Source organism: Anguilla rostrata, chromosome 8 (genome assembly GCF_018555375.3).
Source record: "Anguilla rostrata isolate EN2019 chromosome 8, ASM1855537v3, whole genome shotgun sequence".
Lineage (NCBI taxonomy): Eukaryota > Metazoa > Chordata > Actinopteri > Anguilliformes > Anguillidae > Anguilla > Anguilla rostrata.
The window spans coordinates 46855795-46872667 of NC_057940.1; the positions used below are offsets into that span (position 1 = coordinate 46855795).

Here is a 16873-nt window from a genome sequence, read left to right on the forward strand (position 1 = left end):
GCAAATGGCAGCTTTTTAAAGCCGAGCAACCGGATACGGAAACGAGTAATTAGATGACAACTGGATCGAAGAAACACACGCAAAAGTAACAAATGTGAACACAAACTTACGACTGGGGTTGTAACACCAGCAAACTAGCATTACAATCTGAAATTGTTAGTGCTAGCTAGCCATATCAAAGTAAGTTAGTTAGACAGTTAGCTAGCAGAAGAGAGATCCTAGCTACTAAAAATATAACATTAGTCACCCCAACTGCAATCAGCTGTCTAGCTAACAGATAGCAAAGACAATATGATACATAACGTTAATAGAACTGGCTAACCACATGGTCTTGCCCTTGCTTTACTGGATCCGACTCAAATTGCCTGCTTGCCACTTCAGAGCGAGTCATTGTGTGACTGACTGCCTGCTGCTGTCACAATTAACTATTAGCTAAGGTGCACGCTCCTCATGATGGAGTGCAGCTAAGTTTTCTGCTCTAGCTGATCTCTTTTGGCCACCCTCACTTCGCTGGAGCTGGCACAAATATAAAAATATCTTGTAATTTTGGACAGACTGATACTGTCCTTCTACTGGTGTGCCAATATGCTGCTGCCTGTCTGTCACACTGTCACTGGACATAACAGTCTCCCAATGTTCGTTTAGAACTTTAGAATGATGGAATTATTCAAACTTGAAGAGGCTAGCCTGATTTTATAAGTCAGCATTGTGTCTTGCCATGTGAAGTCTCTTGAACATTTCAGGATCCAAATTTAGAATTTTGAGGTCTCATTCAAATTTAATTGGGATGACAGGTATACCATTCCACCAAGTTACACCTTGGCAGGGCAGCATGCCTCATACTTATACAACACTGAGTTTGCCACTTTTTTTGTACATTTCTGTACCTTATGATAACAGACAGAATTCATAAGAACTTCACACGTCCACAAAATAAAGCCCCAAACTTAGGGAATTTTCTTCTATTCACCTATGACAGCTCCGCAACACACAACAACCACAATCACATTGCTGGAGCAGTGGTCGAAGTTGTCAACTGCTTCAGATTCCTTGAACTTCAGATATGACAACCTCACCTTAACCACAATCACTGACTGCATTCTGAAGAAGGTACATTTTCTACAGTGTCTGAAGAAGTGTGGCAGGGGCAGACAAACGCTTGTGAACTTCTACCTCAGCACCATTGAGAGTCATCACTGACGGCATCATCGTCTGGTACGGCAACACCAAATTACAGGACAGGAAGGGTATTTATAAAATCATGAGAATGGCACAAAAATCATAGGATCTGAGCAAAACTCCATTGGTCAGTGTGTTGAAGACGGCAAGTGTTAGCGAATGTTCGCGAACATATTCAAACATATGCAAACTTTTTTCTGTTCACCACGAACGTTAACTAATGTTACCAAACAGTCTGAAAGGGTAGTGTGCCACGAACAAAAATGACTGCTGACAGTAAAGACACTGAGCGAAAAAATGTTGCCCTTTTCATCTTGAAATGTGAGCGAAAAGTAAAATCATCATATTGAGGAATGACTACCTCGGCATATCGCTCAATTCTGCAGACCTGTTCATTAGTTGCGCTACATGACAATACAGAGTGTACTCGTATAATATCTTTCCTGTCAGGACCGCTATCAGTGAAGTACTCGAATGTGGTGGAAGCCACTGTGAAGACCCTCTGTTTAGACACATCCATTTTTAATAAAAATGCGTTGGTGGCAAACTAAATGAAATGTTTATTTAAAATCGTTCAACATTAACTGTTCGCCGCAAACTTAGTTTAACATGTGCGCATCGTGAATGCACGTCAGATCTACACTGATCACAAAAAAAAAGCATGAACCGTACAGGACCCAAATCACCCAGGATACCAACTGCCGAACCCATTTGATTATTTACTCATTACATTTGTTGCCATATATTCTATCCTTATTTTTATGCAGACCGGCCAGAGGTGAATGGACTACGTAGCCCATTCCAAGATTTCTTACCTTTGGGGACTATTTCTCACCACCGTTTCAGTTTTGTTTTCCGCCCTACTGGAGAGGATTTACCTGACCTGTTTTCTTTTTGGAAGTACAGGCCTGGTTTCTGCCCAGCTTTCCTTCTGTTTCTCTGTTAAGCATCTTTGTGACTGTTCTCAGTAAAAAGTGCTATACAAAATTTTTAAAAATTGAGCTGAATTGAAGTTTGTGCAGTTGAAGCAGGGCAAGTACTAGAGCCCGTCCGATGCCAGATTTTTGGGTCCAATGCCGATCCCGATTTTGGAGAGTCCTAGCCCACCGATTACCAATGTTTTGGCCGATATTTTGTCAAGAAGTGCAACATTTTCAAATCAATTTGAAAAACTTTTTTTCATTTATTTGAAAATATTTTATTAAAGTTTCTATGTTTAAGAACATTTAACTTATAAGCAAACAAATAAAAATTAAAATAAACACACAAAGAACTTTTTAGATATATCGGTCGGGCTCTAGCAAGTACATAACACCAGTTCTGATTTTCAGAGGGGCTGGCAGGGATATAGTAGTCATGAAGTTAGGAGCTGGTCAGAATACTCACAGAAGCTGAACTCACCATGGAGGGCCCATGTCTCCGTCCACCACCACCTTCAAGGGCATCTGTGTGGACACAAGAAGTCAGGAGACATTGGACCTTGCCAACTGCATAACACAACCAGTCAGATAATATAGACAGGGACCACAAGTGATAAAAAGGGTAATAATCAAAAAAGGAATAAGGCAAGTCTATGCCAAAGAAACTATGAACCATATTAAATGCAATTAGCTTCTTCATCAGATCCCTGAAAGGTCCATTAGATAAAAACAGCATTGAGTTTTAGCGACTATTGTAGCAACTGTGATCCAGGTGTATCTCCAGGCAGCTTTCCCTTATTCTGCATTAACTGCAGGCACCCAGAGCAGCAGCAAGTCCTAAGAATAAATTCAACTATCTGATTAATAAGCCTGTGAAGATAAAATGGATATAGAAAATGGCCTTATAAATGAACAGAAGCTCTCTTCTCACATAAGGACAGAGGCACTGTTTTATACAAAATACGGTGATGGGTACTATATGCATCACCAGTTATAAATCTCAATGCTGACTGGTAAACAGCATCTAATGGTCTGAGGCTATATTTACACTGCAGGTTTTGATTTCCAGTCCTGTTTTTATTTTCCCTATATCAGATTTTTTCAAGCTATTGCTTTCTAAAATATTTTGAGAGGTCTTCAACAAATATCCCCTGCAATTTAGCCTGTACCAACAGGCTTAAAAGGCACATAATTCACCCACTGGCCTGAGCTTTCATCCTCCATTTCACTACCTTTAATAAAGGCATACTATGCAGAATTTTTACCTTTATCTTTCGTTTTCACCGAATTCATACACCTTTACCAGTATTTATTATTCTAAAATGTGTTTGGGACTTTTCTGGGTGTGGGACTCTTTGCTGTGTGGGGAGGGATGAGTGTGGCTACAGAGCCTGTGGTATGGGATAATATTTTGGTTGACACAATTGCCTCTAGGGCAGAGGTTTTACCAGCCAGAGGGAAATACTTGCGAGGTTTTGACAGTAGGAAGCAGCAGAGTGTCATTTTTCCTCATAAGTAGATCTTTCATTATACTGCATTGATGTTAATAGAGAATTTTAGTTGACATAATTCGGTGGTGCATTTCGGGATGACTTGCCATCTTTAGAGAAACTGTGATGTGGAGATAACATTCATATTTGGAAAAACAGAGACATTATGTTTTTGTTTGTATTCGCTGGACAACTAACTCCACTCTGACTGGTTGTGGACTGGTGTGCTGTGTACCCATGACATGTTCTACATTACCATCTAAAATGAGTTTAACCCTTTTGTGTAATCCCCCCTGGGCTGCGTTTCCCAGATTCTCCTTAGCGCTACGTGCGTCGTAAGGTATACCTTAAGGTCTTCCTTTAGGTCTCGAGCTGTTTTCCCAGCTCCTTAGCTAAGGTATACCTTATGAAAGGTATACCTTTAAAAGGGTGGTCTGAGGCACTCGTAAGCTGTCCCTTAGCGCTGCGCTCCGCTAATCCTGTCTCAGTTTTGCCTTATTATGCCAACATTTTGCTTTTCAAATCGACAGTTGCATCTAGTAACACATCGGCATGCGATAATGACAGTTTAATATTAACTTTACGAAAAGTTAATTATCCAATCAACGTTTCTGTGCATAGCACGTCATGAGAATGTTGATGTTTTACCTGTCTATCCCCATCATGATGGTAATTAAGTATAGGGCCTATCCATGATACTAATCCAATTTGTGAAAAGAAAAAAAAAGTTTGTTTTAATTAATACGTAGTGGCGCTAACTGAGGATATGGCTTTTCCGACTGCATACCCTGCAGAAATTAGTTTGTTTGTGTGTGAGTCAATGATCATACTGACTTGGAACAAACCGCCGGTTTATTAAGAATATAAAACCTGTGTGTGCAAAGCCAACGTTGAGTGAGTCTACTTGCATGACCGAACTAGAGCACGTTGATTGGCCTAGCCATAAACACACATACAGGTACAGTGGCTCATAATGAACAAACATAGCCAAATGATCTACATCCCCTTCCTTTAGCTCACACCTCCTATATAAAACAAAATAGCACTGGGTAAATATCAACATTATGGAACATTTTTCTTACCATGTTGTTTTACGATTTTCGGTAAACAACCCTATAATGATATTCTTGGTTAAATTTAAGATTATCCAACAGCAAATTAAGGTGGATGAACAAGTCACTTTAACAGGTTGACCTATTCATAAGGCATACCCGGTATAGAATTAATCATGATCAATTTCCACAGACGCGCTTTTGCCTGCAGAGAAAAGTCCGCGGGAATCAGTGGATATGCTGCTCCAGTTGCCTATATATTGTGACAAACACAAATTAACATTAGACCTTTGTTTCAATAAGAACAAAATTATTCACCCATATGTAGCCTATATCCTTTTCCCTGGGCTTCCACGAAGTCCCAGACTATGGCTTATATGTCCTGATTGATGCTTTTCATTTTATCCTTTGTAGCCTATATGTACGTATTTATTGAAACTATCACAAGGTCTCGTCTTAACTGACTCTTAAAGAGATAAGCAGATGATCTCTAGTAGGCATAGCTTCCTCTTCTGCAATATTAGATTGATGTAAAATGATTATGAAAACACTTGTTATATTAAAACGTCATTCACAAGCCTTTACAAGTGAGACAATCGATTCGCTTGGCATCGATTGATAAACTTTTCAGCACCACAGTGAAGGCCAGCTCCAACTTACGATGTACCTTTGAGGTGTCCCTTAAGGCAACTGTTAAGGTATAGTCTGGGAAACACTCGTAAAAAAGCGGTTTCCCTTTGAAAGGTATACCTTAGGAGCCATCCGCATACAGTTAGATATTACTCCTGCCTATGGGTGACATAATATCATTCATGTAAATGGTGAACAAGACTTGCCTCAAAATGTAACCTTGTGGGACTCCTTTATTTTTGCTAAGAAAATCTGATTGTGAATAACCCAATACAACACATTGAGATAAGGTAAATTTGAAACCATCTATAGGCTACAGAATCAAAACCAGTACGTGAAAATTCTCCATAATACTATGGCGTGATCAACTGTGTCAAAGGCTTTAGACAAGTCATAGAAACTGGTGGTGCTTTGAAAACATTGTAATTCCTGTAAACATTAGATTGGACTGTAATAATCATTGAAATAAAAAAAAAATAATGATGTATCCCTTGGAGTGAACATTTCAGAATCATTAAAATCATATGAAAATGATATAAAAACTGTGGTCTTCTCTCTGATTGTGAAATATTTGGCATTATTTGGCACAGTCAAATAACACTTCTCTAAATTATAAATCGTCCAACAACTGCACACATTTTCACAAGCAATGAGATACATGTAGTGCTTTTTTGTATGGTGGGACATATAATATGAATTAAAGCCAACAAGCTAATAATTTTTCTTTATTCCATTTGATGATTGTTATTACTCTTAATGTGAAAGCCAGCTGTATTTTATTTCTCGCCCAGCTGTCCAATACTGCCTGTTGACACTGAAATATATACAGTTGAGGCCAAAAGTTTACATACACCTAGGCTAAAGATATTCAAAAGATATTCATAAAGATATTAACTCAGTTTGTCACAACTCTGCACATTTCAAGTAACCATACATTTATTTTGGCAAGTCAATTAGGGCATCTACTTTGTTCACATCAGTGGTAATAAAAAAAAATAGATTAGAGACAGATTTATTTCAGTTTTAATTCACTATATCAGATTTCCAGTGGGTCAAAAGTTTACATACACTTTGTCAGTATTTGGTGGCATTGCCTTTTAATTGCTTAACTTGAATCAAATTCTTGGTGTAGTCTTCCACAAGCTTCTCACAATACTTTTCCAGAATTTTTTCCCATTCCTCCTGACAAAACTGGTGTAACTCAGTCAGGCTTGTGGGCCTCCTTGCTGGGACACTTTTTCATTTCAGTCCACAAATCTTCTATGGGATTCAGGCAAGGGGCAACAACTTGCCTCTATTAGTGAAGCCGTTTACTCCAGTGGCTACAACGTGAACTGCAACGCCTGGTTGCAAAATGAACTTGAAACCCCGCCTACCCAATGTTAAGTCAATGGGGAAAGCCTGAAAAGAGGCCAATTTTCTCTGAGGAAATATAAAGCAAAAAATTTTTTTACACATGGTTTAACTAATTAATCCCATCCCTTGTAATGTCTCCCCTGGGTCTGATTTTTTAAAACAATTCCACCAAAATTCCCAAATCTGGGTTAATTTCAGTGCATGCAATGCAGCTTGTCCTACTACTGTATGACCATATAAGGATTTCTCAATCCTTGCAGCCAGGCAGAGTGCTTCAGCGGCAGGTATGATACTGTATCGTTTTATTCCGATTAGCTAGCAACATACAATCTCATCATTTTAAGTCCAAGGTCCAAAAATGTTGTGTGCTGCATTCAACTGTACTAACCACTATTCTAAGGATTCTTCTCTCCAGTTCTTTTAGTCAATACATTTGAGATATCTCGTCTTTTATAATTTGTATATGTCCTTGGTGAAATCAGATTTGTAAGCCGTTTTGAAGCTTCTTTAAGAAGACAAGCTAGGGGGATTTTAAAGCTTACTATCTTGCTATCAATCTATCTGTCTTTCTAGCTAGCTAGTTATCTTGTGATATATCTGTCTAGCTATCTAGAGATCTAAGTTATCTGTCTATATAACTAGCTAGCTAGTAAGCTAGCTAGCTTGCTAGTGATCTATTTTATCTATCTATGTAAATATCTAAACACTAAACGTATCTTGCACAATTAACTTTTTAAAATGTTACGACAGTTGGTAATTAATTGTTGATGTTGCACGTATGTTCATTGTTGTTGTATGTGGACTTTTTGTAGTTCAATATAATCATATTTTTTAGTTTTTCAGTACATACGTCTTTGTCCCAAAAACATCCAGGGCTGTGGATACCCACAAGTCAGCAAGATCTGGCTAAATAACAGCGAGGGTTGTGGAGGAAAATCCCTTCTTAGGTTCGGTGGGTGAGTCGGTGATGCAAGAATAAAGACTAGAAATTATGATTTCTTCTAATACCCTTTTTATTCTCTTTAATCAATAATCCTTTTCATGTACGTAGGCCTACGGGAGGTCTCTAATACCATAAAAATACATAGAGAGCGTCTTCGCATTATGTTTTTACATCCTTTTTATACAACCAGATCTCCTCCTACCCTGATGTATCTTCCCTTTAAAATAACCAATCCCAGCCTAGGTCAAACATATGTTTCATAAGTTAGTTTAACAATAACTATTATATAATTTTCCATTTTAATCAATGACAGATATTTCACTACACACACTTACAGAGAAATGTATATGCATGACTTGAATAACAAGTATTTGTCCTCATGGTTAACAATTGTTCCATCTTCCAGTTTCAAAGTACATGCACTTTACATGCATTCACTGCATGCTGTAATCCAACTGAAATATTGACTCATATACACACCACCATGTTCTAACAAACTATGTTTATATCATTGCTGTTGCCGTGATTACTTTGATTTTCATTCATTCATTTTAATAGAATATAATCTATACATTTACTAGATATAGCAAATCAGTTCTTTCTAAATCAGTATCCTTTCTCTTCTCTTACAACTCAAAGGTCTTCTGCACAAGACTGTTTCCCACCAGAAGTTACTTACAAAATTCCACTTAAGTAAATGTTTACAATTTTCCCTCCTGCAACTGGGGTTCAAAGATTCTCTAGGTAGTATGCATCAGTGTACAAGGAGACCACTGTCTTTCCTTAGTTACAAATAGACATAACACAGAATACCTATTGTTCTTCAGAGATCATCCCATAATCACATACATTTAAATATATTCTTGATCAGAACAATCTTTAATAAGAAGAAATGTAAAAACATTAAAAGAATGAAGAAAACCCATACTTCCACAGGGTCCTCTCACTATGAGCTATTGACCATGGTTTTGTGGTAGCACCATAGACCGTTTTTAAAATAGCTAGGCTACCGACATAACATTCAAATGTTTACGAGTGTTTGTGCAACATTTTTAACCTGAAATTATTGCTGGTCTGTGTGGGTAACCTCAATACAAGTCAGCGAGATCTAGCTAAATATCAGCATTTCAGCACGGTTGTACTAGGAGGATCCTCTCGCTATGACTCCGCTGTTGATTACGGTTCTGTGGTTACACGGACACGCTCGTATTCCAGACGTGGGTGTGTCTAATTACCATGTAAGGTAGTCAGGGTGGAGTTTCCCATAGTCCTGGACTCCACTGAGCTTGCGTTGGTTGCAATGGGCAATGGCTGCGCCCTAGTTTGGGCTTCATGCACCAGTGAGCACTAACCATTGCAAATCAGTGGGTGACGTCATGACACACTTCGTCCATATCTTTATACGGTCTATGGATTCAGGTCAGGGCTTTGTGATGGCCACTCCAATACTTTCACTTTGTTGTATTTAAACCATTTTGTTACAACTTTATTCTGGCTTCTTTATACTGGTCTTTGAGTAGGGGCTTCTTCCTTTGCGTGACAGCCTTTCAGGCTATGGCAATGTAGGATTATCTTAATGGTGGATGTAGATACTTTGGTACCTGATGCCTCCAACTCCTTCACTAGTTCCTTTGTTGTTGTCTTGGGGTTCAGTTGAACCTTTTGGACCAAAGTTCATTCGGTCCTGGGAGTTAATTTGTGCCTCCATCCTGAATGATGCAGTGTCTGTGTGGTCCCAAGATTTTTATATTTTCCTACAATTGTTTGTCCAGATGCTCTTGGTACCTTCAGTTGTTTGGAAATTGCTCCTAAGGAGGAACTGCGCTTGTGGAGGTCCACAATTTCTCTTCTGAGGTCTCGGCTGAGTTGCTTTGATTTTCCCATGACATCAAGGGTAAGAAGGCAGTGGCTCTAAAGGTAGGCCCTTAAATACAGTCACAGGTGCCAATTAACTCAGAATTCACTCCTAATTATGACAATTGGCTAATGAGAAGCTTATGTAAAGTCATTACATCAATTTCTGGAATACTGTTTAAAGTGACAGTCAACTTGGTGTATGTAAACTTTTGACCCACTGGAATAGAAATTCTTGCAAATTTATTAAAAATAAAAAACGGAAATATCACATTTATATACGTATTTAGACCCTTTGCTATGACACTCAAAATTGAGCTCAAGTGCATCCTGTTTCCATTGATCATACTTGAGATGTTTCTATAACTTGATTGGAGTCCACCTGTGGTAAATTCAATTGATTGGACTTGATTTGGAAAGGCACACACCTGTTTATATAAGGTCCCACAGTTGACAGTGCATGTCAGAGCAAAAACCAAGCCATGCAGTACAAGAAATTGTCTGTAGACCTCCGAGACAGGATTGTGTCAAGGTACAGATCAGGGGAAGGATACAACAAAATTTCTGCAGGGACTCTAAAGGTCTCTTAGACCATGAGAAACAAGATTCTCTGGTCTGATGAAACCAAGATTGAACTCTTTGGCCACAATGCCAAGCGTCACGTCTGGAGGAAACCAGGTACCGCTCATTACCTGGCCAATACCATCCCTATGGTGAAGCATGGTGGTGTGGGGAAAAACACCTCTACGAATTGTAGATCAGTAAGGACAAATAATTAAAACTTATCCGTTTTAATAATCCTCACAAAGTATAATCATAATTAATCAATCACATAAAATTAATTAAATCCCGATTATGTATTTCAATATTAAATATTAAAACAATAACCAATGATATCTTGCATAAGTTCTTTGAGGAGGTAAGCTCAAGCATTTATGCGAATAATAATCAGACCAATGGTTTAATAAAATAGAATTTATTTAACAAATATCAAACAATCAAAAATAACAAACAAAACTAAAATAATTAAAGGCTAAATAGAAAATGAAATAAAAGCAGGACTAGACTGTTCTGCGTGTGTCTAGTCATGTGTGTTCTCCAGCACACGTGGGGCAGGGAACAAAAGCTCCTCTGTTGGAGCGAACCTATGAATCAGCTTTTAGCATGTGCTGCTAAAAGCTGGCCTGGAATTCAGGGGAACGGGGTGGATAAAAGACTACTGAAGTTAGCTACATCTAGCTAATTTCAGAATACCTTTGTATTCTAAATGTAAGAGACCATATATCGAATGAGTATGTTAGTGCATGAGAGATGACATGCACAGATCTCCGGTTAAAAGGACGACAGACTGTAAGCTAATGTAAGTAAGAGTATGTACGCTTAACTATGCAGGCTAGGCAGCTGCAGCTAATTAACAAGAGACGATATAATCTACACACAACTTCGCATATACTCAGTGACAAAATTCCTTAAAAGCAAAGAACAAACAGAAATTTCCTAAGCTAGTTGGTGCCTGGATGTTTGTCAGTCTTACTGCTTGAGTGCAGATGGTTCTGAATGGTGCAGGCTTGTCCAAGGAAACTCTTGACTTTGACACCTGCTGTGAATCAATTGCGCTGTAGAAAAGCCAGTCCTCATCTTGGTTCTCTTTGTCCTGGAGCTGGAAGCAACTGTTGCTTTCTGTGGCAGGAAAGTACATAAACTACACACGTTCAACTCGTTGCTATGTTGCAAAACACTAGCAAGTGTAAAGTTGGTAAACGAACTGATCCCTTGATGGATCAGTTTCCTTAGCTTACTTGCAGTACAAATAAAACTTTTACTTTTAGTTACAAACGTCGGTCGTGGCTAGAACCAGAGAGAACCAGTGCTTCTCTCAGCATGTTCCTTTACAGGCAGGCCTTAGCTTTCTTTAGGCCCGTGTCCTTAGAGAGAGCCTTGTGCACCTCTCTTCAGCTCGGCAGCAAAAAGCAGAAGGGACAAGGAGAGACAAAAAGGCACATTTTCAGGACCTCAGACTGGGGTGAATGTTCACCTTCCAAAGGACAGCGACCGTAAGCACACAGCCAAGACAATGCAGGAGTGGCTTCAGAACAAGTCTGTGAATATCCTGGAGTGACCCAGCCAGAGTCTGGACTTGAACCCAATCAAACATCTCTGGAGAGACCTCAAAATAGCTGTACAGCAACGCTCCCCATCCAACCTGACAGAGCTTGCGAGGATCTGCAAAGAAGAATGGGAGAAATACCCCAAATACAGGTGTGCCAAGATTGTAGCTTCATAGCCAAGAAGACTCAACGCTGTAATCTCTGCCAAAGGTGCCTCAACAAAGTATTGTGTAAAGGGTCTGAATACTTATGAAAATGTGATATTTCAGTTTTGTATTTTTAATAAATTTACAAAAATTTCTAAAAAACTTTTTTCACTTTGTCATTATGGGGTAAATTGATGTGGATAAAAATGAATTTAATCAATTTTAGAATAAGGCTGTAATGTAACAAAATGAGGAAAAAGTGAAGGGGTCTGAATACTTTCCGAAGGCATGTAGGTTAACGGTAAACTAAGCATTACTCACTAAATATTACTCCTTTACTTGGTAGATATCTAGCTAGTTGCAATAAGTTTCCATATATACTTCACGTTTCCTTGACAGTGAAGTCTCCTCTCCCCACCGGCACAAATCACACACACACACACAAAAATAGGTACTTTTTGCGGGGGGGGGGGTCGGTGTGCACTCTGTGCCCTGACAGGCTAGAGTTTGCACTGCCTGCATTAACACAGTGGTTCACCATTCTAGCTAGCCATGAAATGAAAACTGTAAGGCTAACTGGCTAAAACGATTGACTAACAAGTGACCTACTGCACTCTGGTAGGGTCAGGCATAGAATGGACTTGTTACTTCACAACCCGATATCAAAATTTTATTGGGGGCGTGGCTTAGAATGCCTACTTTTTACTTTTTTTTACAGGCCTACATTTTGGCCCATGTGGCCTGCATTTATTTTTAAAAATCCAAACCATCCTCTCCATGAGCTCAGAATTATAAACCCATTAATACATTTAACCTACATGTTGTCCTTTAAGTACCAGAAACTTTGTCATAGTACAATAGCTCTCATGAATCACTCACAATACATCTGTCCAGTGCACAACAGGTTTTCCTCAAACCACTACTTAATCTATTGGCATGTGCCGTTCTTTTTTGTCATCCTTGCCTGTTCCCGGTCCCTTGGGAGCCTTGCAGGCTCAAAGTATTGGCAAGAGGATTTTATACCTCATCCAGTCTCCACAATGTCGAGATTGAGATTCATCTTCCTGTTAATGCTGCTTACTTTGCCATTGATCATAGCTCTCGCTCTGTTCCGACTTCCCTATGTTACGTCATGTTCGATTTCCCCTGATTTGAGCTGGGCGTGGCCAATCACGTTACAGAATTAAGCACAGATGTCATTCTAAGTGTTTTTAATTTTTTACTTTAGAATCCCATTGCTACATTTTCCCACATATTAAATCACTGGGTATGTCAACCTAAAAGTTGCCCTTGAACTTTATTTGACTGGTTTTATTTACAGTGGTTTAGGGCTTCAGTTGGTGCTGCCGCCGTGAGAGATCTTCCCGTCAGAGGCAAATTTGGTCCATATTTTTTTTATTTCCATAGGAACTACTTGTTGTTTGCAAGATCACCACCTGGTGGCAAAAGTAAGCGCAAACATTTCTGACAGGCTAAATCTTCAACCGTGGGACTCACAAGCAAACTAGAACAGTGGCTTCTGTCAAATTACCACTGCTCTTATTTTAACGGGAAGGGAGAGGAAAATACTTTTCAGTGACAAGCTGTAAATAGGGACATGCTTGTTACCCATCACATTTTTGTGTGCATTTGAGTGAAATGTATGTCTATAAACGGTTATTCAACAAACTTCATGGGCAGACTGCAAAGCTTAACAATAGCGTAGTCAGATAGTATTCCGCACAGTATAACCTCATCCATGTTAGTTTCACTAAGGATATAGGGGAGAGTCAGTATAAATAAAACCCAGTCAATAACTTTTTGTACACTGCTGCTAGTCGCCATTTGAAGATTGTATACATGCAGTTCAGTCCTATACACCAAATGATTAATGGAAAAGAAACTGGTCACATGCATTGATTTATAAGCACACACCTGATTGGTCTGTAAAGTAGACTATGCTTTTGCTATTTAGTTTTGTATTTGTTTTAATGCATAAATAGGCTGTGGACAAATTAATCAAACTTTTCATTTTTTTAATGTACGATAACCTAATCTTGGTCGAAATATAATGGTCTGTTGTCAATGAGATAAATGCATCCCTTTGCAACGCTGTAAAACAATGAACATTACTTCATTCACAGGTCGGAATATTGTCTTACAAGAGCCTACATGGACGTTTTGCTGTAGGCTAATTCATGGTAATGCTAATAAACATCCAGCATAAATTATCCGACATGAACAACTGAAATGGGAGATTACTGACATGCCAGAGCTGTTTGAAGTAAAATTTCACAGTGCAAGGCTAAATATTGTCTAAGAAAATGAGCAAAATTCAAAAACTGTTGCATTGTTACCGACTCACCCCAATGTCTGATCTGCAACAAGTAGCTATACAGTAAAATTGTTTTAATTTAGAATTTATTAAAGATAAATTGCCTGAATTACTGAAATAAACAATTGTTGTTTAGCATTTTAATGTGTGGAATTATTATTTCAAGGCATCTTTGAGAGAGACTGGAAAAAATGTGCAGAAAAGAGACGCCAGCAATAAGCAAGCAAGGCGAAAGTGAAACCTGACACCATGATATTTTGAATAAAAATTAGCCTAGTTGTTAGTTTTGTATTCAATGGTTTTTACTGGCAGTTGCATTAGCGGGGGTTGGGGGGTGCGGTGGCACCCGGGACCCCCTGGGGTTAAGTAAGGGGGCCCCTAAATCCCAAGTTTGCACTGGCACATAGGCAACTCATGTCAGCACTATTAAAATCTATGTATTTAACAGATTTGCCAGCTATGTACCTAACAGATTTGCCATAATGTAGCCTATAACTGTTGAGATCAATGTATGGTGTTCTAACAATCTTGGAAAATATTCTTATTCGGCACGGTCATTGTGGAATCAACGGTAGCAGTTCTCCCTCAAGGGGCCCCTCTCATATGGAGGAATATTTTGGACAAAATTAAATAAATAAATACATCATGAAATGTGAGCATAAATAATTAAATGTGGCACGAAATGTACATATGTATTTATTTATTTAATTGTTTATTTATTTCAATAACGCTATGTGTTGGAATTCTTCTATGATGGAACAGTTACTTGTTCACTGGGCAAGGCGGGCTTATGAATGAATACCATTCCATAGCTACTGGCTAACATTAATGCAATGCAACTAAGTGCTGAATGTTTCTTAATACAGAGAAAAATAATTAGAAGCAGCCTCAGTGGCTCAGAATGGTCAGAAGTTCTCAGAACTGATCAAGTGACTACTCATATAGCTTCCTCAGTGAAGTGTGTTTCTTGTGGTTGGCCAGTTAACCTCTAGTGGTCGGCATGCCGGCGTGCCGAGATTACTGAACTCAGACATTCAGTGCTACTGCAACCAAAGTACATGTTAAAAACATAAACGCGCTGTTTTAGTTTCATTAGTAGACGATACACGACAACTATGCCAAATACGGGGTTTTGCAGTGCCACCATTGTCGCTCTGGTCGCTCATTTAACATGCACCCCCTCCCTGCAGTCTCATCTAGAAAACACCCCCCACCCTTGACATAATGGACAATATTGTCTATCTTGGCATTCATAAAAATATTCTTTCACCACTAAAAAATCGTATTCCGTCATAGCAACAAGATAAACCCGACAATAGCCCTAAGATATGCATATACAGCAGTGAAAACGCTGCTCACTGAATAACGAAATAAACGAGAAATGTTTTAAAAAATGATACCATGTAATGGCTACAGTCAATATCTGGGACTAAATATTTAATAAATATACAACCTCACCATTGGTTTTACGCATAGAGATGTCCCTTTTGAAACTGAGTGGTCATATAGTGTCTTGGACAAACCGTTTGGGAAATATGTGTGATGCCTGGATACCTTCCAAATTAGCTGTGCGTAATACCACACATGTTGTTTACGGCGTCGTTGCCCTTTTTAGTACAGTCTGGCTTGATTGACAATTCATTTATTCAGTAGGTGAGAATATAAGCTTTCTAACGATGTATAACATGTCTAATTCTGCTTTTGGAATAGAGTTTTATAGGTCAGCGTAACCAAAAATATTCTTAGCATCGCATTCACTTACGCATTCGTTCTGTGGTAGCTGCACCTAACAAAACGTGGTCAACAATTTTTTGTAATATCTTCGAAAATACTATTATTATTTAGGACTTCTGGACATAGCTAAGCCATATGTTTGCTGATAGACCTAGCTGACATCGTTTTCAGGAGCAAAACAGAAGCGAATAGAACAGTATCATTGATACTGTCTCTGTCCCCATCTACTGAACATAGATGAGATTTCATCATTGCTATGTAGGTATTACTGCTGAAAATATTTCGGTTATATACGTTATTTTTGAAATTGAGTGTCTTTAAATAGGTTAGTGGTGTTATATAATGTGGATATTTCACACTGTAATGTAAGTGTTGGATGGTAGTGTAATAGTTTTTGTGAAGCATGCAACAGTGACGACGTGAGAGTTGGAACATTGCCAAAACGTGGTGGATGGTTGAAAATTGTTTTCATGTCGTCCCATCCTCATACAAGAAAACATACGAGAGTAGAGCCCGACCGATGCCAGATTTTTGGGTCCGATGCCAATCCCGATTTTGGAGAGTCATAGCCCACCGATTACCGATGTTTTGACCGATATTTTGTCAAAAAGTGCAACATTTTCAAATCAATTTGAAAAACTTATATTTTATTAAAGTTTCTATATTTAAGAACATTTAACTTACAAGCAAACAAATAAAAATAAAAATAAACACACAAAGAACTTTTTAGAATAAAAAATGTAAAAGATGATATTAAATTAAATATATATATTAACACCATCTTTAAGTGTGTGAAATCAAAATAACTCCACACCTTGCTTTTACTCCTTTCGTTTCCAGCCATCTATAAAACATTAATTTAAAAAAAAACAGTTTTCCAGTTTCAAACATGTATTTTTATGAATATTATTATTATTGTTGTTATTAATTTGTTATTATTATTTCTTAGTATCTATTCTCAGTAAATTAATTACATTTTCTTATTTTATTCCTACTACATGATTTCAAAGAGTAAGACTTTACCTAGTGAGCTTTCCTGTCCATAAGAATTTGGTGGTGAAAATAACTACAATGCGGTCTGGCGCGTGACTAGATGACACACTCGCTCACAATAACGCATTAGCTATTGACACAGCCTCATTATTTC

At 38.4% G+C, this 16873-nt stretch overlaps 1 protein-coding gene across 8 annotated transcripts in view; it reads right to left on the bottom strand.

Annotated features, from left to right (window-relative positions):
• Window positions 1-2482: 2482 nt before the first annotated feature.
• LOC135261819 (ankyrin repeat and IBR domain-containing protein 1) overlaps window positions 2483-16873 on the bottom strand; it is a 226930-nt gene continuing 212539 nt past the window's right edge. For 4 of the 8 annotated variants that reach the window (XM_064348448.1, XM_064348447.1, XM_064348449.1 and 1 more), the window contains exon 19: window positions 8101-11104. In XM_064348448.1, the coding sequence (XP_064204518.1) occupies window positions 10878-11104 (227 nt within the window). In that variant the 3' untranslated portion in view covers window positions 8101-10877. Of the gene's footprint in view, window positions 2625-8100; window positions 11105-11142; window positions 11648-16873 lie in introns of those variants that run through there. The other 4 variants (XM_064348453.1, XM_064348454.1, XM_064348452.1 and 1 more) reach the window with 4 other exon arrangements.